Source organism: Epargyreus clarus, unplaced genomic scaffold (assembly GCF_041222505.1).
Source record: "Epargyreus clarus isolate Ecla_fem2 unplaced genomic scaffold, WU_Ecla_fem_2.2 ptg000022l, whole genome shotgun sequence".
In the NCBI taxonomy this organism is placed as follows: Eukaryota; Metazoa; Arthropoda; class Insecta; order Lepidoptera; family Hesperiidae; genus Epargyreus; species Epargyreus clarus.
The window spans coordinates 339579-362822 of record NW_027332229.1 but is presented as its reverse complement, the minus strand read 5'-3'; the positions used below and the strand labels follow the sequence as shown (position 1 = coordinate 362822).

The window sequence follows — 23244 nt, the reverse complement described above, 5'->3', positions numbered from 1 at the left end:
TCGTGTGTGTATGTGTCGTGTTGTAATTTATAGCGTGTGTTGCAGGCATCCTCTGATTTTTCAAAGTTATGTGCGTATTAGAAATTAATTATCACTTGGTGAAGGAAAGCATCGTGAGGAAACCTGCATACCTAAGGGATTTGTAAAAAAAAATCTCAATGGTATGTGAAGTCTACCAATACCGATTGTCCAGCGCGGTGGACTATGGCCTAATCCTCCTCATCATGAGAGGAGACCCGTGCCCAGGAGACAGTAATGGGTTGATTATGATGATGTCGCAGGCATAATGCGCACAGAGGACCTGGCGCACGTGTTCAAGGCGTCCCCGGCGCTGGGGCGCGGCGAGGAGGCGCGCTGGGCGGGCGTGGCGCTGCTCACGAAGTTCGAGCTGGCGCTGTGCTGGGACGCGCGCGTGCTGCTCGTGCCGCCGCTGCTGCCCGCCGCCGAGCCCGCCGAGCCGCAGGTACAGTCCGCGCCAAGCTGCTAGTCCGCTCTGAAGTTGTTGTGCCCAACTATAAGCTACAGAATTGTAGCAACGTAAGGGCATACTAACGCAGCTATGTACCCGCGGGCAACCCCGCTCTCCCATCAGGACATAATGTTCAGCAGTGCCGTATGTGTATAAAGTGTCATGTCGTACGTTACGTTTGTGATATATTGCATAATCATTGCTTAAATCGTAAGTCGATATCGGAGCGGAAGTATGTATTTATCAAGTAGGAAATATTTATAAAATAATGCACAATCTATCAACTGGTATTTTACACACATTTTGTACATAATTATCTCATTCGATTCGTTAGTCAAACAAATAACAAATAGTAAGAGAAAATACACTTTATATTGTAGTGTAGCTAAGGCTTCCTAATATAAGATAGGTTTAAGATAATTTCAGATAAGTCAGTTATAATAAACCCTTTATTGTCAATATGTATATATGAGTAACACTGTTATTGAGAATATTTTTTGGCACATATTCAAACTTTTGTTAGAGAGTATTTTTAGAAATAAGAACACCACGTAATTCCTTGTACTTTACTTATTAGTACCAGTGACGAATAACAAAAGACCCGTCTTAACCTAAGGCACCTGCTTTTATAATTTTTCATCTCCCTTCCTATTACCAAGACAGATAACACCCCTCCTTCGACCTGTGCTGCCATCTAGTTAGCAGGAAGTGAGTTTAATGTTACAGCGCCATCTTCATAATGATAAGAACAACAATTAGAACCTGTGTAAACTATTGATTAAATTAGTATTTCAATTATTATATCGAATGAGTAATATTAATTCAAGATTTAAATATAATAATAGATTTTTATTGACTTAACACTTTAGATTAAAAGCCGTTCTTCATAATTTAGCGAGTCTCTAATATAATTTTATTTTTTATCTATTACAGTTGACGTTGAAGCCCCGTGCGTGGCCGGGCACCCCGCGCCGCGCGGAGCCCGCCGCGCTGGCCGCCGTACCTGTACTTCCCGACCCCACGCGTGGGACTGACTCGCCCACGCTCATAAGTACTTATCAACTACCAATATTTTATGTTAAATCTCTTTCCGTCGATTTAAAAGATGACTAATGATATAATACATAAGTAAAATAGTTGTTTACATATGAAATTGTTGCCTACTGAGATTATTAACATACTTAGGAGAATAGTTACAGCAACATCTTATTTTTATGGGAGATCTAAATCTGATGAATTTCTTTAGTAGAAATTTTGATAGAATTGATTGTAGTCCTCACAATATTTATAAGGTAACGGTGATTGTACGTAAATAGCGTGCATATTATTTATAGTGGTTTAAATGTTATGTTCTGATTTATTTCAACACTTGGAAAGCCTATGCTTTCCAAATGATTTGATTGATTTGATGTCGTTTATGCGACCTTAAATGACATAGTTATTCCAATTTAGATTAATCACAGAAGTACATTCTTAATATGAAAACGGAATTAGATTTTGCAATCTGATTTAATGGTAATTAAAATGTACAGTAAAAAATTAACAGTGTTTAAAACCGTCGTGCAACCACAATTTGCTTGTAACGGAACTAAGGCCTGGCCACAAAGAGCCTGTATTCTAGCGTCGCGGTAGGACGTCATCGTTAGCAGTAAAACCTGTTTCCGCTGAATAGTTACGGTCACATAGTGCGTACACGTACGCGCGTACTCGTAGTTTTTCCCGTATAATGACGCTTGTACGCAAATCTGTAAAAAAAATACAACGTTCGGCGACAAGAACGCTAAGCGCCGCGATAAGCGAACGCGTTCGCGATCTGTGTGACTGCTCAGTAGTAACTCAGTACAGCACAACTCGGCGCTAGAGCGTAGCGTAGGATTTTCATCCAGCGCTAACGCCCAGCGCGGTGCCAAATACGCGTTCTGTTTGGTTGGGCCTTTAGTAATTGTATGCGTATGCGTGTGTCAGCGGAGGTGGGCGGCGTGTCGCTGTCGGCGCGCGAGTGCGACCGGCCGCTGCGGCGGCTGCTGCTGCTGTCGTACGTGCCGCGCGGCTTCTGGGCGCGGCTCTGCGCGCGCGTGCTGGCCGACGCCGCCGTCGCCGCCGCCGCGCCCGACCTCTACCGCCCGCCGCCCGAGGTACCGCACACTCACCGCTATTTGAGGAACACGTGTTTCCATCGCAAATGGATTGAGTTATGTCTGATTAAAAAGCAATGTACCAACTCTTATTAATGTTTAATAGTGCATCCTAAAAAAAATAAACAAGACTAAAAATAAATTAGAGTAGGAAAACCAGTATGGATAAGAGAGGTATTATTTTATTTCTTTGTTAACCTATTACTGCCCCATTGCTAGGTAGTCTAGGTATCAGTTGTTTCCTCAAAGTACGTATTTAGGCCATCGTCCGTCGCGTTGGCCAAGTGCTGGTAGATTTCACACACTCTTGAAAACTTTTAAGAGTCTAAGTTTCTTTACGATATTTTATCTCACTGGTAATGTAAGTAATAATTATTTTTTAAATTTATATTATTTACAGTATGGTTGCGGAATAAATGCATTTTTAAGTATGAGAAGGGATTTGAAATTCGCAACGTGTGGATAACGGATTATTACAGAAACATCTTTAGTAATCACGAAAAAACATTATCACACAATTTCGCTTAAGTGTGTAGTAATACAAACAAACAAGTATTGTTGTAACATGTTGTGCGTGTGCAGATGGACCTGGACGCGGTGCAGGCGCTGCAGGCGCCGTGGGGCTGGCGGCTGTGGCGCACCGGCCTGCGCCTCGCGCGCGGACCGCTCTGCGCCCTGGCACTCCGCGAGCTGCCGCCCCGCCGCGACGCGCTGCTCGCCGCACTGCCTGATGACGACCCGCCGCCGGACACCATCAGGTTCACCTCCACTCCCCCATCTGCCTACTGCTGATACTGCTGCCCTACGATGGCCCGCCGTCCGGAGCCGTCAGATTTATCTCTTCGCATAGAGAGACACACACAAAAACACACTCCCACGAAAGGATTTTGTCTGTCGTATATGTTCAATTCTGTACACATATGCTACTTGTACGGATGAATAATTTTACTGCAGTCCCTTGGTAACCTGGATTCGTACTTATAAAACAAAAGTTTGGAAAATCCAAAAGTGCACGACTCATAATGCTCATTTAATTATGAAATATAAAAAAAAAAAACTTAAGTCGTTCAAAATTAATTGCCGAAAAAACAGCTGTAGTAGGAAGAAGGTACTGCACAAGCGCCCCTGGTGGAATAAATGTACATAATATCTATAGATATACAGTCTTGTAGTTTTCGTTTTTTATTAATTGCAATTAAACGACACTGAATTAATTAATCATTCGCATTCAGTGACCTACAATCGTCGATTAGAATTAAAAAAAAAAAAAATAACTCGAATGATGGATTTTTTCACAAGTTACAGTGTTTTCAGGTTTCACACATGACGGACAGGAAATTTTTTTGACCTATTTTGGTGTTTTTTTCCAATTCTATTGCAGTAAATCAATTTTTAAAAGTATGGAATTAATCTCCATTAAATTATCTCGACAATAGTATGCAAAATATCTTGATTCCGTGAACTATCAAGGCTATAATAATAAAAATAGCCGCCAAAATGAAGCGAAAAAAATTTTTCGATCGTAAAGCACTCTCTGATGCTTCGCATCATGAGTCGTGCAATAGGTTTCAAGTGGCACGCCAGCGAATGAGATACGCGTATGACAAAATAATTACCTTTAAAACTTTTGGTCTATGACACTTGCAATTTTAGTACGTCATATTCATGCCACATAAATCCTATGGATTCAAAGACACTCTGTCGGTTACATAAGCTCTATGCACACGTGATAAAGACAGACTAAGTACATCAATTTCCTGCATGCACATTATTGAGATACGCACATAGATATAAACTCGCATGACAAAAAAGACCCTCAATACATGCCCCGAGCTAATTTGTCTTCTGTATTAGGTTCATGGTGCGTTCGGAGGGCACGTGGAGCGAGGTGGACTTCCGGTCGTCGGCGTGCATCGAGCTGCTGCTGCCCGCGCAGGCCTGCGTCGTGCGCCGCGACGACGGCCTGCCGCTCAACGGGTACCAGGTACACATCATAACACGTACACTTAGAAGTCCGCTGTTGTTATAGTAGAAGTTCGTGCCAAACAGCTAGTCCGCTCCGAATATAGAAACGAGTCGTTACAGCAAATTGTGGTAATATCCACATAATTATTATTAATTAGTGCGGGACAAAGACAGCGCGGGACACCTCCGGTACCCGTCCGCTGCCCGTTCTCGCCCACGGGTCCCGTACCCGTAGCTGCGTTAATGTGCCCTTACGTTACGGAGTATACGAGTATGTTAGTTAAACCTACGCGCAACAACTTCAGAACTTACTAGAAATTTGGCGCGGACTATACCTAATAATTAATTCAGTAGCACACTTCTCGTGTACGTAACACTCAATGTACATAACATGTTATTCTCAACAGAGTATCACCTTGGAGCCGAGCCCGGAGGTGCTGGCGAAATTACTAGCTCTCATATCGGATCACGTCGACTTGCTGCTTGAGGATTGGTATCCATCACTTGGTGAGATAGTCTTTATTTTATTTTCTAATAAAATCATAGATCAGTAAAGATTACTCAGTCGTAACAAGAAAATGTCATCAGTTTTGACAATCGAAATTGTCACTCTTATCTATTGTCGTGTTTGAATAATATTAAAACAATGTAGTTTTTAGAGCATTTACGAATGAAACGATATTTCTCCGCGCTTTTTCTTCGATTTCGTGTTGTTTTTCGCTCCACTTAACTGCACATGTCGGCATTGTTCCGCGTAAATTACACCATGAAGTCGGAGACGTAATGGGAAAACAATCAGCCATTTTACGTCTCTGCCTTTTGTGGCTTCCTTCAATTACAAGGCGGTGAGATATCTTTACTAATCTATGAATAAAATTAGTAAGAGGATGTACAGTGTTGTGTAAATGTGTGTGTCGCAGGTACGCGTTTCGTGCACACATCGGAGGGGCGGTGCCTGATCACGCGCGCGGTGCCGTGCCCCGCCTGCCTGCGCGCCGCGCGCCCGCTCGACGCGCCGCCGCACCACGAGCACCAGCTGGCGCAGGTATCTCCAGCTTTGCTTTGCCGTGAGAGCGACACGGGGTAATGTGGAATTTTTATCGCAATAACCCCAAACCCCCGTTAGTCGACCTTAGCGCTACGTAGAAGACTCCGGGATCTTCAACAGAACGCAACCGGAGTCCTCTTGGCGCGTTGCCCCGTCGGGCTCCGCCCAGATGAGCTTGACGCTTGGTGTTCACGATGGTATGCGACCATACATGCCGCCGTCCATCCCAGGGTTGCTGGCCGGGCGGTTCGAGCTCCCACTCTTGCCGTCCACAACCCCGGAAGCACCCTTTTGGTCGCCTCTTACAACAGTCAGGGAATACCGTAGCCTTATTATGGTCCCGGAACTATAGGGACAAAGGACAAAATAGTTCAAAATACCCAACTGTTCATTAACGTTTTCATAATATTGAAGTAGCAAGCGGGCATGCAGTCCACCAGATGGTAGTGGCTACTGTCGCCCATGAACATCTGTAATCAAACCCACATAAGATTATATTCCTACCTGTAGTATGCCATAGGTGCGCCGCTACCTCTGTGCACTAAGTTCAAACGCCTCAAAGACGTATGCCACCCTTACGACACTCCTCAAAATGGAGTGGAGCAGTTGTTAACATTAGGCAAAATTAAAAAAAAATACCTAAAAAATCAAACGTAAAGAACAATTCAACAAGTATAACAGCAACCAAAATATTTCCTATCCCCAGGTGCTAAATCGCTTAGAGTTGGGCAACGGCGAGCCGCGTAGGCTGCGGCTGTCGGAGGAGTCGCGCGCCTCCGACGGGGACAGCGGTGTTGGCGCTGAGTCCAATGGTAAGGAGACAATGTTGGTGCGAGTGCTAACTGCATGTCACAAGGTTTGCGACGAGCGCGCGACGGGGCGGCAACGACGCACATATATTTTGATAAACATAATAAATAAACATGGAGAAGTGAAGTGGCAACGGACGCGATAACGCCGCGGCAACGGCGCCCATGTATGAAAAACGCAATATATATAAATACCTGTGTAAATACAAAGCGGAGTGGCAACGTCGTGACAACGCTGCGGTAACGGCGCGTGCCTCTTTCTTGTAATAAATAACGAAAATGCGTTTGTCCATTCGTCAAATTGGCGGTGGGGCGGCAACGCAGGCATGGCGCAGTTACAACGGCGTATAGATCTTATTGGTGTAAAGAATATATGGAAGCGGAGCGGCAACATCGCGACAAATTGTTGATGGACACCTTTATGCCTCGTCCACACGCTTGCCAAACCCCAACAAACCATGCGTATTTTTAAGTAGTTTGAGTAGTTGCTTGCGTCAAGTGCCAAGCTTGTAAATGCAACATATTAATTGATTTTTTGAGTCAATTGATTTAAGTTATATCAATACAAATTTTTATATCAATATTTTTATTTCAATAGTTTTCCATTACTACTACTAGCTATTGACTACCCATTCAGACCATTTCTTTTATTTGGTATTTTTGTATTTTTATTAATTACTTTCTATTACATTATCAACATTGTGTTATCCCAGCATCATCGCGGCTGGGTTCAGTGGAGGGCGTGGGCAGCGGGACCGCGGTGGCGGTGTGCTGGACGCTGGAGGAGTGCATCCTGGCGGCCTGCAGCGGCAAGCAGCTCTCCTGCACGCGCCACGGACAGGTGCAGCTGGGTGATGTGGCGCCGGACACGGTGGGTGTGGCTTACTGACTTAACTAGTTATTTATTTTTATTTTGAGATACGCTGTATTGAGTAATGTCAGAAGTATTTATTTGAGAAAAGTAAGAAAAAAATATAGTTTTTAATACGGGCGCCTTAAAACGTAGGAAACCCGGGTTCAAATCTCGATCCGATTGTTTCTTTTATTTTTTGTCTTTTTTCGAGTTCCTTCCTTTCGTGAGAAAAATAATTGCACTCGTGACTTTTTATCTCAAATAATCGGTATTTTTGTTCTATTATTACAACACCGAGCACACCTCGGTCATCCAGGTATTATTATTTAAAAGATACAATATACAATTTTAATTAATGCAATGAGTGTCGTTATCTGCAGCTGTTACTCGACGTGGAGGAGAGCAAGCGCGCCCGCTGGGAGCACATCGTGCGCGGCGCGGTGTGCGGGCGCGGCGCGTTCGGCACCGTCGTCGCGGCGGAGTGGCGGCGGCCCGGCGCCCCGCCTGAGCGGGTCGCGCTCAAGGCGCTGCAGCCCGTGCCGCCGCACGACAACGCTGATATACGACACGTGCAGGCGTATAAGGTAAGCTTGTCTTAAGGCTTGGCCACATAGAGCGGGTGTTCTAGCGCCGCGTTAGGGCTAGAAGTAAATGCTGAAGTTTCTAAGTTGTATTGTACTAAATTACTTTATAGTAAACGTTTACACAGAGCACCTACACGTACTTTTCACCAATGCGAAAGATTTGAATAAAAAATCAACTTCGGTAGAATAATTTTGCGAAAACATGCTGTACGGTTTTTGAATGACCTTGAAAACAATTTCTTTACATTCGTCTCGCCCCTGGATCTGCCAAATATGAAATGAAAAATAAACCAAAGAAAATGCATCAATGTCTGTTGCGATTTTTCCACAATTAATCGTGCCCGCCAACGAGAAAGATATAATTTTGTACGTCTGCACCAGCCGTCAGCATCGAGGGGGGGCCGAAATGTACAAGGTGAACTGTACGTGTTAAGCCAATAATTATATGTTGTGTGTGTGCAGGCGGCGGTGTCCCGGTGGGAGCGGGAGCCGGCGGCGGCGGCGTGCCGCGCGTACTGCGGGCTGCGGCAGGAGCTGGGCATCCTCAGCCGCCTGCGCCACGCGCACGTGCTGCCGCTGCGCGCCGCCGTGCCCGCGCCGCTCGCGCTGCTGCTCGCCATCGCGCCGCAGGTGACACACAGGGGCTGGGCACCATCCGCAGTCATACAGAAGAAACTACGTTTACGCAGATATACAGAAGAAACCACGTTTACGATATTAAATTTAAACCTTCTAGAAAAACCCCAATTTGACAAAAAAAACACTCGCAAAAGAGATTTTTATTTGTTGTCAAAAAAGTAAGGAATGCATGCAAACTGTGATTTAAAAAAAATCTGTAATACATCTAAAGTTAACAGCAAACAAACTACTCAATTACTGTATAAAAAATGTTAAAACAATTTTCGTAATACACTCATGTAACGATTCCCAGGGTTCGCTAGAGAGCGTGTTGCGTCGCTACCGCGGCTGCGGCGCGCGTGTCGGCCCCCGCGCCGCGCGGGCGCTCGCGCTGCAGATAGCGCGCGCGCTCGAGTACCTGCACGCGCATAGAGTGCTGTACAGGGACCTTAAGGTAATGTAAAAAACGCATGTGTCGTGGAGTTTCTTTCGCTGCCTTTTATCCATGACAATTAATTTACTGTCCCTTTATTGACAGTCCGAAAACGTGTTGGTTTGGTCTATGCCGGCACCGCAGGACGCAGAAACAGCCGAGCACAGTGTGGAACCTATCGATGTACACGTCAAACTCGGAGACTACGGTAAGATATGAGATATGATATGTAAAAATATTTTTTTTATCAAAATCTTCTTGATTAATTGTAATTTAGACGAATTGTGATAGGTATACTCATATAACTATTGTATATTCTTAGGTATATCGAGATTGGCGCCTCCCTCTGGCACGAAAGGTTTTGGAGGCACGGAAGGTTTCATGGCGCCGGAAATTATGCGGTACAATGGCGAGGAGGAGTATAATGAAAAGGTAAAATAAAGAAAAGTTATTGGAAATAAAAAATTACTCCTTTTAACAACAAATTTTGTGAAACCATCAATGGTTAATATTATACAGGGTGAATTTTTCAAATAGGCCTTCAGAGCCAAATCCGAAATTATAAGGATTAGCGAAAAATGCTGAAAGGTGTTACGAGAAATACACATTTTTTCATATTATAAAATATTTTTTAAATTACTGTAACATACATTTTTAAACAGGTGGACTGCTTTTCGTTCGGCATGCTGTTGTACGAAATATTCACGTTGCGACAACCCTTCGAAGGCCACGAGGCCGTTAAAGAGGCAGTGCTTGATGGCGCGAGGCCACCTTTATCGCCAAGGGTAAGTTTTACGTTACATAATGAATAGAATGAATTGTGATATATAAAAAATCTTGCACTCAACATTGTATTCTTATTTCTTGTCTTGATATACATGAAATTTAAAAACTTAATAAATTATACCAAGTCGCTATTGAAATCGATGAGTATTTAGTTGTTACTTCTTATTTGATCCTATCTTCTAAAAAAAGTATTTAAATTTTTTCTATCATTTTTTATATGACAATCTATTGATATGAACAAACAGCGTTGTTTCAATATAATTAGGTGACTACCACTAGGCCAGCGCGGTGGACTATGGCCTAATCCTTCTCATTATGAGAGGAGACCCGTGCCCAGCAGTGGGACAGTAATGGGTTGTTGATGATGATGATTCACCCATACCTTTGCGTCCAGGAGCTGCAGTACCCGTGCAGCATGCTGGAGACGATGCGGCGGTGCTGGGGCGGCGCGCCCGGCTCGCGGCCGTCCGCCGCCGCGCTGGTGGGCGTGGCCGCCGCGCCCGAGTTCCTCGCGCTGCGGGACGCCGCCGCCGCCCGGCCGCCGCGCGCCGCCGCCGCCGCGCCCATCCGGGGGCTCACCGGTAACCACACCCCGCAGCTGCTGGGGACAGTGCCGCGGTGCTGGGGGGCGGGGCCGCCGCGCCCGAGTTCCTCGCGCTGCGGGACGCCGCCGCCGCCCGGCCGCCGCGCGCCGCCGCCGCCGCGCCCATCCGGGGGCTCACTGGTAACAACAGCCAACAGCTGCCGGAGACGGTGCGGCGGTGCTGTACTCTAATTCCTACAGGATATATGCGTCGCCAAAAACGAAGAAGGGCAGCGAAACTAATTCAAAAATATGAAAAAAGCCGTCTAAACTCACAGCCCTATATGATTCCGTGTGTCATATGTGCCATGAATATAAACAAAGATGGGTACACAAATACCCAGATCCAGAAAAGATCCAATATCGTTCAGATATATCTCTCTGTCCAGGGATCGAATCCGAAACCCGTCCCTCGAAAGACCGGGAGAGTGACCGCTACGCAGGTTGTAAAATCACATTGAAGTGTAAAGCTTTATGAGCTCTAGATTGCTTACACATGAAAACGCGACGCCCTTACTATCGAACATTGTTTTTCTTAGAAGACATGATCTCGCAAAAACATTTAATATCAGCGCACATCTGTGTTGTAGCCGATCTTGCTAGTTCTTTTGTTGTAAAATTACAAAACATTTAAAAGACGCGTGTGCACTGTAAATTTGTCTAAGAGCGATCTGTTTTTATAAATTAATAGAAGAAGGCGTGGAGGGCTGGGAGATCTGGTACGGCGGCGCGGAGCCCGAGCGGGCACACACGTTGCTTACTACGCCCACCACCTTCCTTCACCATCATTCACTGCGTGTGCCACCAGGTTAGTCTAAATTTATTTTATTAAAATATTTTTATAAATACTATACAGCGTGCAATCTGAATTTATTCTTCTTCATAGATTTTCCACAGAATTAATATATTTTGTCATTTTAACTTTAAAGTGTTTTTTGTACATTTAATTTTCCTTTTATTCAGATAAAACGGAGCCAGTAATGGTAACAGCTATGTGCCGCGTGGGCAGCAAAATGTGGCTCGGCGATTCTGTTGGCAGGGTCTCCGTATACTCGTGAGTTAATATTTATATCGAAAAGTAGAACTTTCTTGGTTAATATTGTCACCATTATATATAAGTGGTGTAGGTTTGTATAAGTGGTGAGTGCTGATGTGTTGTGCGTTGAATATATCCATACTTCTCTTATATACTTGAATATTATGTAACTATAACCGCAGAATCTTGTCTCAGTTATAAATTAGTATGTCAGGAAATTGTACTCAGACGTGCGCTTTCGGTTTTCGAAAACAGCTATATTCTATAACCTATAGTCATTTCTCAATTTTCAAAGGCGCCCTTGCTACAAGTCACAAAAAAAAAGTTTGACTAATTTTAACTCGAAACTCTCCACATATGTATATTCACAAACCGATAGATAGAATAAAAGTACATTATTGAACTAAACGTATATTCCCCCCGTAGCATATCAACGTGCGCGTTAGCGTGGAGCGTGAAGGTGCAGGAGACGATCGGCGGCGCGCCGTCGGGCGTGGCCGCGCTGCAGCCGCTGCCCTCGCTGCAGCGCGTCGCGCTCGCGCTCGCCTGCGGACGGTCGGTGACGCCCCGCTTGCATTGTCAAGCTTAACATTTTTTGTATTATTAACCGTTTTGGTTTATAGTCCGATTCAAAATTAGGTATCCAAAAAACAAAGATGTTTCCAAACCAATCAAGAAAATATGTCTCAAATGGTAGTTTCTTATTTTTTACGATATCAAAGTAATACATACAACGATAATAAAATAATAATCTAAATAAATTAAGATTAATTCACATTTTCCAATATTTATATTAACTCATTTTCGTTCCATACAGCATTAATAATAATAAAAATACAACGTTTATGGTAGAAAATTAAAATGTGATATTGGTAACACAATCGGGATCCAAAACATTTATTGTGGCCGCCATTTTCAAGTTTCGTAGTTGATGTTATTCATTTTCGTGATCGGAATCGAACTCGAATGTTTTCTCGTTTGTTAAATTGTGTGTAGTTATTAAGTTTTTATTTTTTGTTGAATTTCTTAAAGTTTTAGTTTCTTGTTAGTTTATTAAGGTTTACAATACATGTAATCGTATTTTGACAATGACATTTCCTTGTTTACATTTTTGGTACTTTGTTACACCTACTTAATTCTGAATCAGACCATAGTTCTTATATCGTAGATAGTGTTTACGCAAGTTGAATTATTTTTTATATTTATATTAATAATTTCAGATTGTTTCTCGTGGCGTCCGAGCAACCGGAAGCTGAAGGTAGCTTCGTGTTAACGGAGCTCGGGACTGCAACTGAGCTGCTGTGTCTCACTGCGGTACCCTCTGAAGACGGGTTAGTACACTTCTTCATCCTATCTATATTGAAGTTATACAATAATAATGGTGATAGCTAGTTTAAAATAATGAATACAATGTGATTATTAATATGAATTAATATTACAAATGCACTGGTCTGAGTTAAGTGAATAAAAGCTGGTGCTAAAGTGTAAAGCACACGTTGCGACGTTATCTGAATGATCTACGTTCATAACACTGTAATATTACCTTCCACAGCATAGAGGTGTGGGCGGGCGGTGACGGGCTGCACGCGTACACGGTGCGCGCGGGCGGCGTGGCGGCCGCGCACGCGCTGCGCCCGCCCGCGCCGCCGCCCGCGCGCGCCGCGCTGCTCGCCGCGCCCGCGCGCACGCCCGCCGTGCTGCTCGCCTGCAGGCCCGGTACGTACACATGCAGCACGGCGGCGGGCCGCAGCAGACCCGACGCATTATGGCGGTATGGTGGCCGCGACGCGCTGCGCCCGCCTGCCGTGTTGCTAACCTACAGGCCCGGTACGTACACACTGGACAGGCGGCGGGCCGGAGCAGACCCGGTGCACGCCGGCGGCGTGGTAGCTACTATACGTACATCACTCTGTCTTCCCTCATATAATATTATACATACCTCTCTGTGCCTTCGCTTGTATAATATCTTGGTGTGTCATAGGTACCGACCATGAGATTAGGATTAATTCAAGAAAATGGCGACTGTACCGTGACTTTAATTTCCACGATACACCGAATTGGTTATAAAGTTTGCTTAATGTGTGTGCAGGTAAATGTATTACGACTGTACTGTGACTTTAATTTACACGATACACAGAGTTGGTCATAAAGGTTGATTTATGTGTGTGCAGGTACATGCGTGTACGCGTACTGCGCGCGCACGCGGCGGGTGACGGCGCGGCTGGACTGCGGCAAGCTGGCGCCGTGCTCCGAGAGCCTGCAGTCCATCGCCATCGACGAACACCTCGCAGAGGAGCGCTGCCGGGTGAGCTACCACACCGCAATAACAACTTCCTAATGACGCTAATCTTTCTACTATACGTTTCAAGCAGTGGCGGCCCTAGTAAAAATTTTAAGTGCGACATTTCATCATGTATTATGTATGTTGCAACCAAGTAGCTTAGGTAGCAATTAAATTAACACCCTATCCTCTTTCATAAACAGTGATGCTCGGGTGTTTTCGGCGCCCCTTATATGAGGGCGTCCGGAGCGATCGCACCGCTATCTATACTCATTTGAACTTACTTTTGCCGTTGCAGTTGAATTATACCAAAGTTTCCTTCTATAGCGTTCAACGTTTACTTGACCAATATGCGTATTTGCTCGTATTTTTGTAAGAAAAATAAAAAAATGAATGTTAACGTGTTCTCCAGGTGACGGCGTTGTGTGCGCTGCGTGAAGAGGCATACGTGGGCACGGCGTGGGGCTGCGTGCTGGTGGCGCACGCCGCCACGCTGCGCCCGCTCACCGTGTTCCGCCCCTACGAGCAGGAGGTGAGGCTCACACACTACATGGTGGGGGCACGTGTTCCCCAGGTGACGGCGTACGGGGGCACGGCGTGGGGCTGCGTGCTGGTGGCGCACGCCGCCACGCTGCGCCCGCTCACCGTGTTCCGCCCCTACGAGCAGGAGGTGAGGCTCACACACTACATGGTGGGGGCACGTGTTCCCCAGGTGACGGCGTACGGGGGCACGGCGTGGGGCTGCGTGCTGGTGGCGCACGCCGCCACGCTGCGCCCGCTCACCGTGTTCCGCCCCTACGAGCAGGAGGTGAGGCTCACACACTACATGGTGGGGGCACGTGTTCCCCAGGTGACGGCGTACGGGGGCACGGCGTGGGGCTGCGTGCTGGTGGCGCACGCCGCCACGCTGCGCCCGCTCACCGTGTTCCGCCCCTACGAGCAGGAGGTGAGGCTCACACACTACATGGTGGGGGCACGTGTTCCCCAGGTGACGGCGTACGGGGGCACGGCGTGGGGCTGCGTGCTGGTGGCGCACGCCGCCACGCTGCGCCCGCTCACCGTGTTCCGCCCCTACGAGCAGGAGGTGAGGCTCACACACTACATGGTGGGGGCACGTGTTCCCCAGGTGACGGCGTACGGGGGCACGGCGTGGGGCTGCGTGCTGGTGGCGCACGCCGCCACGCTGCGCCCGCTCACCGTGTTCCGCCCCTACGAGCAGGAGGTGAGGCTCACACACTACATGGTGGGGGCACGTGTTCCCCAGGTGACGGCGTACGGGGGCACGGCGTGGGGCTGCGTGCTGGTGGCGCACGCCGCCACGCTGCGCCCGCTCACCGTGTTCCGCCCCTACGAGCAGGAGGTGAGGCTCACACACTACATGGTGGGGGCACGTGTTCCCCAGGTGACGGCGTACGGGGGCACGGCGTGGGGCTGCGTGCTGGTGGCGCACGCCGCCACGCTGCGCCCGCTCACCGTGTTCCGCCCCTACGAGCAGGAGGTGAGGCTCACACACTACATGGTGGGGGCACGTGTTCCCCAGGTGACGGCGTACGGGGGCACGGCGTGGGGCTGCGTGCTGGTGGCGCACGCCGCCACGCTGCGCCCGCTCACCGTGTTCCGCCCCTACGAGCAGGAGGTGAGGCTCACACACTACATGGTGGGGGCACGTGTTCCCCAGGTGACGGCGTACGGGGGCACGGCGTGGGGCTGCGTGCTGGTGGCGCACGCCGCCACGCTGCGCCCGCTCACCGTGTTCCGCCCCTACGAGCAGGAGGTGAGGCTCACACACTACATGGTGGGGGCACGTGTTCCCCAGGTGACGGCGTACGGGGGCACGGCGTGGGGCTGCGTGCTGGTGGCGCACGCCGCCACGCTGCGCCCGCTCACCGTGTTCCGCCCCTACGAGCAGGAGGTGAGGCTCACACACTACATGGTGGGGACACGTGTTCCCCAGGTGACGGCGTACGGGGGCACGGCGTGGGGCTGCGTGCTGGTGGCGCACGCCGCCACGCTGCGCCCGCTCACCGTGTTCCGCCCCTACGAGCAGGAGGTGAGGCTCACACACTACATGGTGGGGGCACGTGTTCCCCAGGTGACGGCGTACGGGGGCACGGCGTGGGGCTGCGTGCTGGTGGCGCACGCCGCCACGCTGCGCCCGCTCACCGTGTTCCGCCCCTACGAGCAGGAGGTGAGGCTCACACACTACATGGTGGGGGCACGTGTTCCCCAGGTGACGGCGTACGGGGGCACGGCGTGGGGCTTTTTCCATGATGAAAGAGTGGCCAATGTAAGGTGTGGCCTCCTGTGAGCCTCACCAAATCACAAGCAATATATAAGAGGCCAAAATTAATGTCACTGCGTCTCCAATGCTGTTTTTTTTAAGAATCAGGATGATAATTACTTTCTTAAGAGTGTAGAAAACCTGATAGCGTATACAATGGGACAAAATGTCGTGAGAAACATTGACACACAGACAAGCAAATACAAAAATTACCATACTCAAAATACAACAGTAATTCTTTTAAATGCTATCTGGACAGAATCGAACCCAACGTCCTCTGCCTCATATTTCTATGATGACGTCACATTGTGTGTCACGTGGGTTATCATGTTTAATGTGTGCATGTAATGTTTGCAGGTGCGAGCCATGATTCCTCTGCCAGCGCACGGTGGAGCAGGGCCTATGCTGGCCACGCTAGGAGAGGGGTACCGTCCGCTGCTACAGCGATATGCACCCTCGCAGGTAAAGTGTAGACTACTTTAACTTTAGGCAACAAGTTATATATAACAAACAGCTGAAGTTATTGTCCACAAAACCACCGAAAGGAAATATTGGCAATACTAAAGGGACGAGACCAGCAGAAGGTACCTTTTTTTTATTTACAACAATATCGATGATTGTGTGTCTCTATTGCCCGATTTAATATTGGGTATTATAAAAGTGGTTCTTATGTGTGTGTAAAAGGCGTGTTGTTCTATTGACGACTTTAGTATGACTAACTAATACTAAGCTTATCCTAACTTATATTACTAGGTCCTACACTCACAATACGCGTATTTGTACGTAAATGCGTGTGTAAGACAGTTCGTGCGTACATCAACGCATGCGTATGTCAGTGTGTGCATGCATGCATGTGTTAAACAAGAAAACTCAGTAAAGCTTCATTTTTTTCAGTCAAACAGCAACAACAACACTTACAGCGGGTACTACTGTCTACTGTGGAACGCACAGCACTGGCTGCCTGATTGAATCTTATTGTAAAGTAAATCTGTACTAAAATCATTTTCATCAATACTTCGAGACTCAGAGGCGTAACGGATAATTGAAACTATAGGCACTTTTTGTGGTATCATGATTAAAATAGTATATTCCGCGTAAAACTGCTAGTCCGCTCTGAATATAGAAATGAATCGCGTCGCCATTACAAATTGTATGACTACACCCGCTCGCAACAACTTCAGAGCGGACTAGCAGTTTGGCGAGGACTATACCCTTACGCCCTTTGAGTCCTGAATTAATTTAATATGTACTAGACAAAGCATTTTTACACTATTCTGTCGTCTACAAAATATTTTTCAAAATATTTAATTAATTCAATTATTAATTCAAAGTTAATTGAACTTGCTAAACTCATAGCATAGAGGAAGTGTGTAAGGGTCATTTCATTAGTTTCGTGACGTCATTTATTTTATATGTTATGTAGACATGACACACCTACACAGTTATGTAGAACATGAATCTCACAAGTTATGTTCGAATTCTTCATTTTATATTGAGTTAAACTAGATAAGTTGTACAATATAAATATAATAATGGAACGTACTAGTACACTTCTTCCGTCTATAGGAACCTATACTTATTGATTTATGTGATTATGCGCGTGCGCATATACCATATTGTTTCTCTAACACGCCTAAAGAAATATCAAGTACATTCAGCGATGTTACTTTTGTTTACAAAGTATGTACATTTGTACAATACACAGGGAGGCTCTCACGAATGTGATATTTAACAAAAGAGAGAGAGAGAGAGTCAAGAAGTCGTGAACATGACGAATGGTACTGAAATCTGTACTTCTATTTATAGATAGCATCTAGCATGATTATTTTTATACGTGTGACAAAAGATATAGTTGATTTACTTATTTGGTTGTGGTATGTTCGTGTATTTTACTCATTTACAATTCACCTTAATTTACTATATTTCAATAATTTTTCATAGTATGACTATTTTGGTTAAAATTATATTTATTATACATTTGTGCTTGACTCTATTATTTTGTGTTTTCATGCTGATTTTGTGATGTTTAACCATTGCATTTGTATGAGAGGGGCAGCTGGATCGATATTTTATTTTATATACTATTCTATCTATTCTAATGATAATTTTTGGACTTCTATTTTTATTTGATAAGATATAATGAATGAATGGTGTATGAGGGATAACATATAAGGAATAGAAGATAATTTTATATTTGTGAATAATAATTATTTCTACTTCTTACATTGATATGTAATTAAGTTTGATTAAGATTAATCTTTTCTTTTATATGGGGTCGAATAGTGTTTTGAAACGCTTTAGTTCGATTCCCGGTTGGACAAGTGCTAAATACCAGTGATTTTATTATAAATGCCACTTGTTTGTTTGTTCAGGCCTCGATATCTAGAATTTAGGGTCTCCTAACTTGTTATGCGAATAATTTATAACTTTAGGTAGGTAAAATAATTTAAATTATCAATTATTTTTTGATCTCGTGAAATTATTCTTTAATTACAATTCAATTATAGGCAGCTGCGCATATTAATGTATGATGTAACAAACTATTTGTGTATGAGGACCCATATACAGGGTACTTATTGTATTACTCAGATCTGTTTTAAGGCTGCTGTTTAAAATGTGATGTTCATTTCAATAAGATAATAATAATATGTATGTATTTTGTATGTTTAGTCAAAGAACATAATACATTTATTTACATGTACTTTGCATTGGATGGAAATATAGATCTTACTGTATCAATTGGTCTCAAAAATAATTATAACGGTTTATTGTTTTTTTAATAAATGACTATCGATAGACGAGAGCGTTCTTTGAGCTTAAGTTTTTCGATTAGAAATAAAGATTCCACTCATCATATTGTGAAAATAGTGTTGGAAATTTCTCTATCTACTTGCGCATAAAAATAAGAAAATTACCTAGCGTTTGATGACATTTCGCAGACAAAATATTTTTTGTCTCCAATTTATATTTGGTTGTATGATTTTTTAAATTTCATTAATATTCCAAATAATTTACATACAATTGCTGTTAGTAACACAGCACATGCAATATGTAAGGCTTGTAATTAATTGTTAGTGCTAATTCCGTGCTTATTTGTAAACTGTAGATATTATCGTGTTCACTTACCAAAGATATGAATTCGAATATATAGAATTGTCTTTATATTAATGTGTTTTATTTATATAACCCAACCAGAGTAAAAGTAGCCATTTTGAGATATTTTGAGCAAATGGCAACACAAGGAAACGTAAAGTCTTAGTAGGATAAAACGAGATTCGACTCTGGGGCCCAGTTTCTGATATACTCATGATGAAACTTTCGTGAGAGCTCGGCGATAACAGATAAATCACACATACAATTGTACGAGTACATACATGTGTACTCAATGTCGTCGGAGGCCCGGGGCGGACTTGAATAGAGGCCCCAGTGTAAAAAGTTCGCCTGTGATTCGGTGACCGCTTTTTTGGCTGACTGATACACATTTCATAGATTGTTTGGTTCTGACGACCTTTTTTAGAAACTGTTTGAAGGCTCCTTAGGATCGGAGGCCCGGTGCGCCACCCCCGTTAAGCCGGTAGAGAACTACTAGCTGACTACTAACAAAAGGTTGCAGAATGAAGAAAGAAAAATAAATTCACTTTGCTTAGACCACTGAAATGCCTAAGTTTAGCCATACTAAATGTACGAAAATTATATTACAAGCAATATCTGAGTCAGATAACTAATGTTATTGTCGTCAATGTGTTGTCTATGGCCTTATATCCGCGTCCCCGCACGTTTGGCTTGATCAAAATGTCAAGCACTTGCAAACCTACTGCTAAGTGCTAAGTACGCTATGTACTTTGTTCAACTGTGTATTTTTAGGAGCAGTTATAGTCATAGAACTCATAGAACACACTATTTTTATACGATTATAACTGCGCTCACCTCAAGACAGCGGGTTCTGAATTATAAAGAATTACAAGAGTATAATAAAGGGACAGCGCGCACGCAGTCCCTACTATCAAAAATTACGCGTCCGAGTTATCCACATTAGGGATAATCGCAGGGGTCAACCCATCCGGAGTGCAATGGATAGGCCTCGCCCTGGGGGAACCGCCTTCTTGATCACGGTGTCCCCTACGCCAGGTAAGTATGACTTGAACAGCGTTGCCCGGACTACTTATAGTAGCCACGTCGACATCTCAACAGCGTGATTCAGAAATACGCTATCAAATGTTGTAGCGCCATCTTGTAATCGATGGTGTAACTATCTAATGTGTAACAACGCCATCTAGTGACAAAGTTAAATAATAACCGCTTTTCTAGCTAACTAGTGCACCATCATCATCCTCCAGAGTTCATTATAAATAGACGAATATTTTTTTCAATGAAAGCAATATTTTAATAAAATTAAATGCGAGCGGAATCAATCAAATTATTATTTATTTCTGTTCATTAATACCGCGGTAATATACGAACAGAATATTCGTTATATCCAGTAATTGAAAAAAAATACAAGACAGCATAATTTACAAAAAAATTCTCAATATATTAATTAAATCTTTAATAAGGACAAAAATTACAAAATAACGCACAGAAGAAAACCAATAAGAATCTGTAACAAAAAGCCAACGTCACGCGGTGTTCCCAGGCGGTCACCCATCCAAGTACTGACCGCGCCCGATGTTGCTTAACTTCGGTGATCGGACGAGAACCGGTGTATTCAACGTAGTATGGACGTTGGCGATAATAGTTACAAATTTTTAAACTACATGATACGAATTCTAGTAATATTCTAAATTAAGATTTCTGTAAAGTAGGCCAATTAAAGTTCTGCCACCTGTACAAATTTTGAATCAGCTATTGAATTTCTTAATTGTGGTATTACTAATAAATAAATAGGTTTTTGCTCTTTTGTCATAGGCCTAACTCACCGGATTCCGCCTTTGTATGGATAGTACATGGACACAGTATAAGGATCTTTCTACTGTGACATGGGTGCCGCCAGGATTATTTTCAGGGAGGTGCATAGACGTTTGGGCTATACTATGGAAATGTTTTATTGGCAGTGGCGGACTATGCTGCCGGAGGCCTAGGCGGCAATATTGAATTAGGCCCGGGGCGGAAAGTTAAATAAGGCCCCGAGCTACGAAAATTGATTGAATTTTACAAACTTTTACAAATGTGTAATCGTAATTGTTATAGACAATTTCCGCTGACGGATACGTATTTCGGTGATGGTTTGGACCTGGTGACCTTTCTTTCCGCTTATTAATACACATTTCACAGATTTCTCCGCCTGTGCAGCTATTTTCTCCTGGCCAGGGGGGCAGCAGGGGGTTCAAGTGTACCCCCTTGCATCCTCTGCTGGGGCCTATGCATAGTTAATATAAAGCTTACTTAAATAAACAAACATTATTATAAGTAGGTACTTAGACGTTAGGATAATTTGCTGACTTTGCATATTTATTACGTAAAAAAAAATCGTGTACCATAACAAAAAAATGAGTTTAAAATATTCTTATTTGCTATTGTATGGGTTGGGTGATGTGTGGAGATAGATAACAATGAGTATGCAAAAAATGTGTTATTTGCACCAGCAAAATCAAGTGCATTGACCCTGTAGTAGGCGGTGCTGGCGTGTGTGAATTACTCTGCATCACACATGCATAATAAGAAATGTATTGTATAATGTATTCAATGTTATACTACTACTAACCACAACACCTACGGTTACGCTAATTTCTTTACATAATTTAAAGGTGGTAGAATTTTTTACCACTATAGGTAAGTACATATTTATCCCAACACCACAACAACACACACAACATAGTATTTTCTGCACTCGAACGTTATAATATACAAATATATACTTCTTCGTATTTTGATTCGTCTATTTCCTTTTATTTAAAATATTGTAGAACAACGAATCTGAGATCGATATTAGAAGGGTCTCCTTTTCAATATAAACTCTAGTTGCAAATGGCAAGTAAGACTATTTCCGTTAAGTAGTCTGCCTTATCACTAGGATCCATTATTATAAAAAAAAACAATTGCTCATAGAACTATCTATAAGCCTATGTGCCTTCCATGAGATACTGTGTACGCCATCTAGTTTACTACTTCTAGTAGACAAAAGTACATTTAATATTATTTCCGTCATAGTACTGATAGTACCATACGAACGAGGAGGGCCGACCCCAAATAAAGGGAGAAGGCAAGGAAGAAGAAGAAGAAGTACTGATAGTACCAAGGAGGTAGTCCATTTTCTCTTATTCTTTATGAATTAACATACATAGGTATTTTGAGAATGTGTATATTAATATTAGATCTTTCAGAATAAAATTGCATTGGTTTTTGTTTTACCTGTGCATATGGAGAGTGGCGCCGTGCTTAAACCAGACCATCGTAGTCTTCCGGGGTCTATCCCTGGTCGGACACACATACTCATGTTTAATTTAAAACTACTTAAAATAAGGGTCTAGCTGGCAAGGTAGATAAAACCAGAATTAACATAATATAAGCTGTTAAACTTATATATGGTTAATATAGATAACTTTAACATATAAGTAAGCTATAAGTATTTCCTTTTGGACATTTATTTTCATCTGGCATAGATATAAATCGATTTTGATAAAACAATGTGAATAATTAGGTTTGTAAGTTCATTTAGAAAATTACACCCTATTTACGTCACGATAGTGTCACGTTGAATGAAAGAATTGAAATAAATATTATCCAAGATGTATCCAAGACATATTTTTTTAAATCTACTTAAGAGTCTACGAACGTAATATGTCTACGAAAAACTAAAACTATGAGAACTACGTTAATAACAATACGTACCTAGAAATTCGTTACTCCAATTATGTAAAAGGCGAAATACAATTACTACAGAATTGCGCCAAGGCCTCGTTTGTTATATAACCAGTCACCTTTGAATTATCGTCATGCTTATAATTGTAACTGTACGCATTATATTATAAATTATAATACATCAGAATCGGTATACTTATCGGCTATGCTCTACCTATACGGTATATTATTCGACACAGACTTAACCATACCACGATAAATTATTTTTTTTAATATCCATTACTGCTTTGAATAACACCACCGGCGTCTCCTTTTCTTATATAACGCGCAGTGTACAGTTTATAAAACAATACAAACAAACGACACACTCATATCGTGTCGTAAGTCGTAGGCGTATGTTTTGAAGGCGCGGCAAACCGGTTTTGTATGAAGTGTGGCGGGAAAACTATCTCAGGAATGTGATGTATCGTGAGCTGCGATTGGTTGATGTAATTCTAAGAACAGGGCTTGGATTTTATTTCATACAGCCAAGTCCAAAGTAGATGTCGCTACTGCGCCAAGTAGA

At 43.8% G+C, this 23244-nt stretch overlaps 1 protein-coding gene, 1 long non-coding RNA gene and 2 other non-coding genes across 4 annotated transcripts in view; 1 reads left to right on the top strand and 3 right to left on the bottom strand.

Annotated features, from left to right (window-relative positions):
- Window positions 1-17278, top strand: part of Lrrk (Leucine-rich repeat kinase) — a 71991-nt gene extending 54713 nt beyond the window's left edge. The window contains exons 33-57 of the mRNA XM_073085146.1: window positions 282-463; window positions 1403-1520; window positions 2435-2604; window positions 3187-3362; window positions 4459-4588; window positions 4977-5076; window positions 5490-5614; window positions 6324-6429; window positions 7140-7297; window positions 7660-7863; window positions 8326-8493; window positions 8795-8935; window positions 9020-9122; window positions 9237-9346; window positions 9577-9699; window positions 10095-10281; window positions 10975-11091; window positions 11247-11337; window positions 11746-11874; window positions 12540-12650; window positions 12872-13035; window positions 13491-13624; window positions 14013-14132; window positions 16239-16343; window positions 16776-17278. Coding sequence (XP_072941247.1) covers window positions 282-463; window positions 1403-1520; window positions 2435-2604; window positions 3187-3362; window positions 4459-4588; window positions 4977-5076; window positions 5490-5614; window positions 6324-6429; window positions 7140-7297; window positions 7660-7863; window positions 8326-8493; window positions 8795-8935; window positions 9020-9122; window positions 9237-9346; window positions 9577-9699; window positions 10095-10281; window positions 10975-11091; window positions 11247-11337; window positions 11746-11874; window positions 12540-12650; window positions 12872-13035; window positions 13491-13624; window positions 14013-14132; window positions 16239-16343; window positions 16776-16850 — 3347 coding nt within the window. The 3' untranslated portion in view covers window positions 16851-17278. The remainder of the gene's footprint in view (window positions 1-281; window positions 464-1402; window positions 1521-2434; window positions 2605-3186; window positions 3363-4458; window positions 4589-4976; window positions 5077-5489; window positions 5615-6323; window positions 6430-7139; window positions 7298-7659; window positions 7864-8325; window positions 8494-8794; window positions 8936-9019; window positions 9123-9236; window positions 9347-9576; window positions 9700-10094; window positions 10282-10974; window positions 11092-11246; window positions 11338-11745; window positions 11875-12539; window positions 12651-12871; window positions 13036-13490; window positions 13625-14012; window positions 14133-16238; window positions 16344-16775) is intronic.
- Window positions 17279-19855: 2577 nt separating this feature from the next.
- LOC140751419 (U1 spliceosomal RNA) lies at window positions 19856-20017 on the bottom strand. Its single transcript, XR_012103328.1, has one exon. It is a non-coding gene; the product is annotated as a U1 spliceosomal RNA (small nuclear RNA).
- A 472-nt stretch (window positions 20018-20489) lies between these two features.
- Window positions 20490-20608, bottom strand: LOC140751404 (5S ribosomal RNA). The gene has a single exon (XR_012103314.1). It is a non-coding gene; the product is annotated as a 5S ribosomal RNA (ribosomal RNA).
- Window positions 20609-20970: 362 nt separating this feature from the next.
- Window positions 20971-22871, bottom strand: LOC140751386 (uncharacterized). The gene is made up of 3 exons (XR_012103311.1): window positions 22710-22871; window positions 22230-22292; window positions 20971-21237 (listed from the first exon to the last, which is right to left on the bottom strand). It is a non-coding gene; the product is annotated as an uncharacterized LOC140751386 (long non-coding RNA).
- Window positions 22872-23244: the final 373 nt, after the last annotated feature.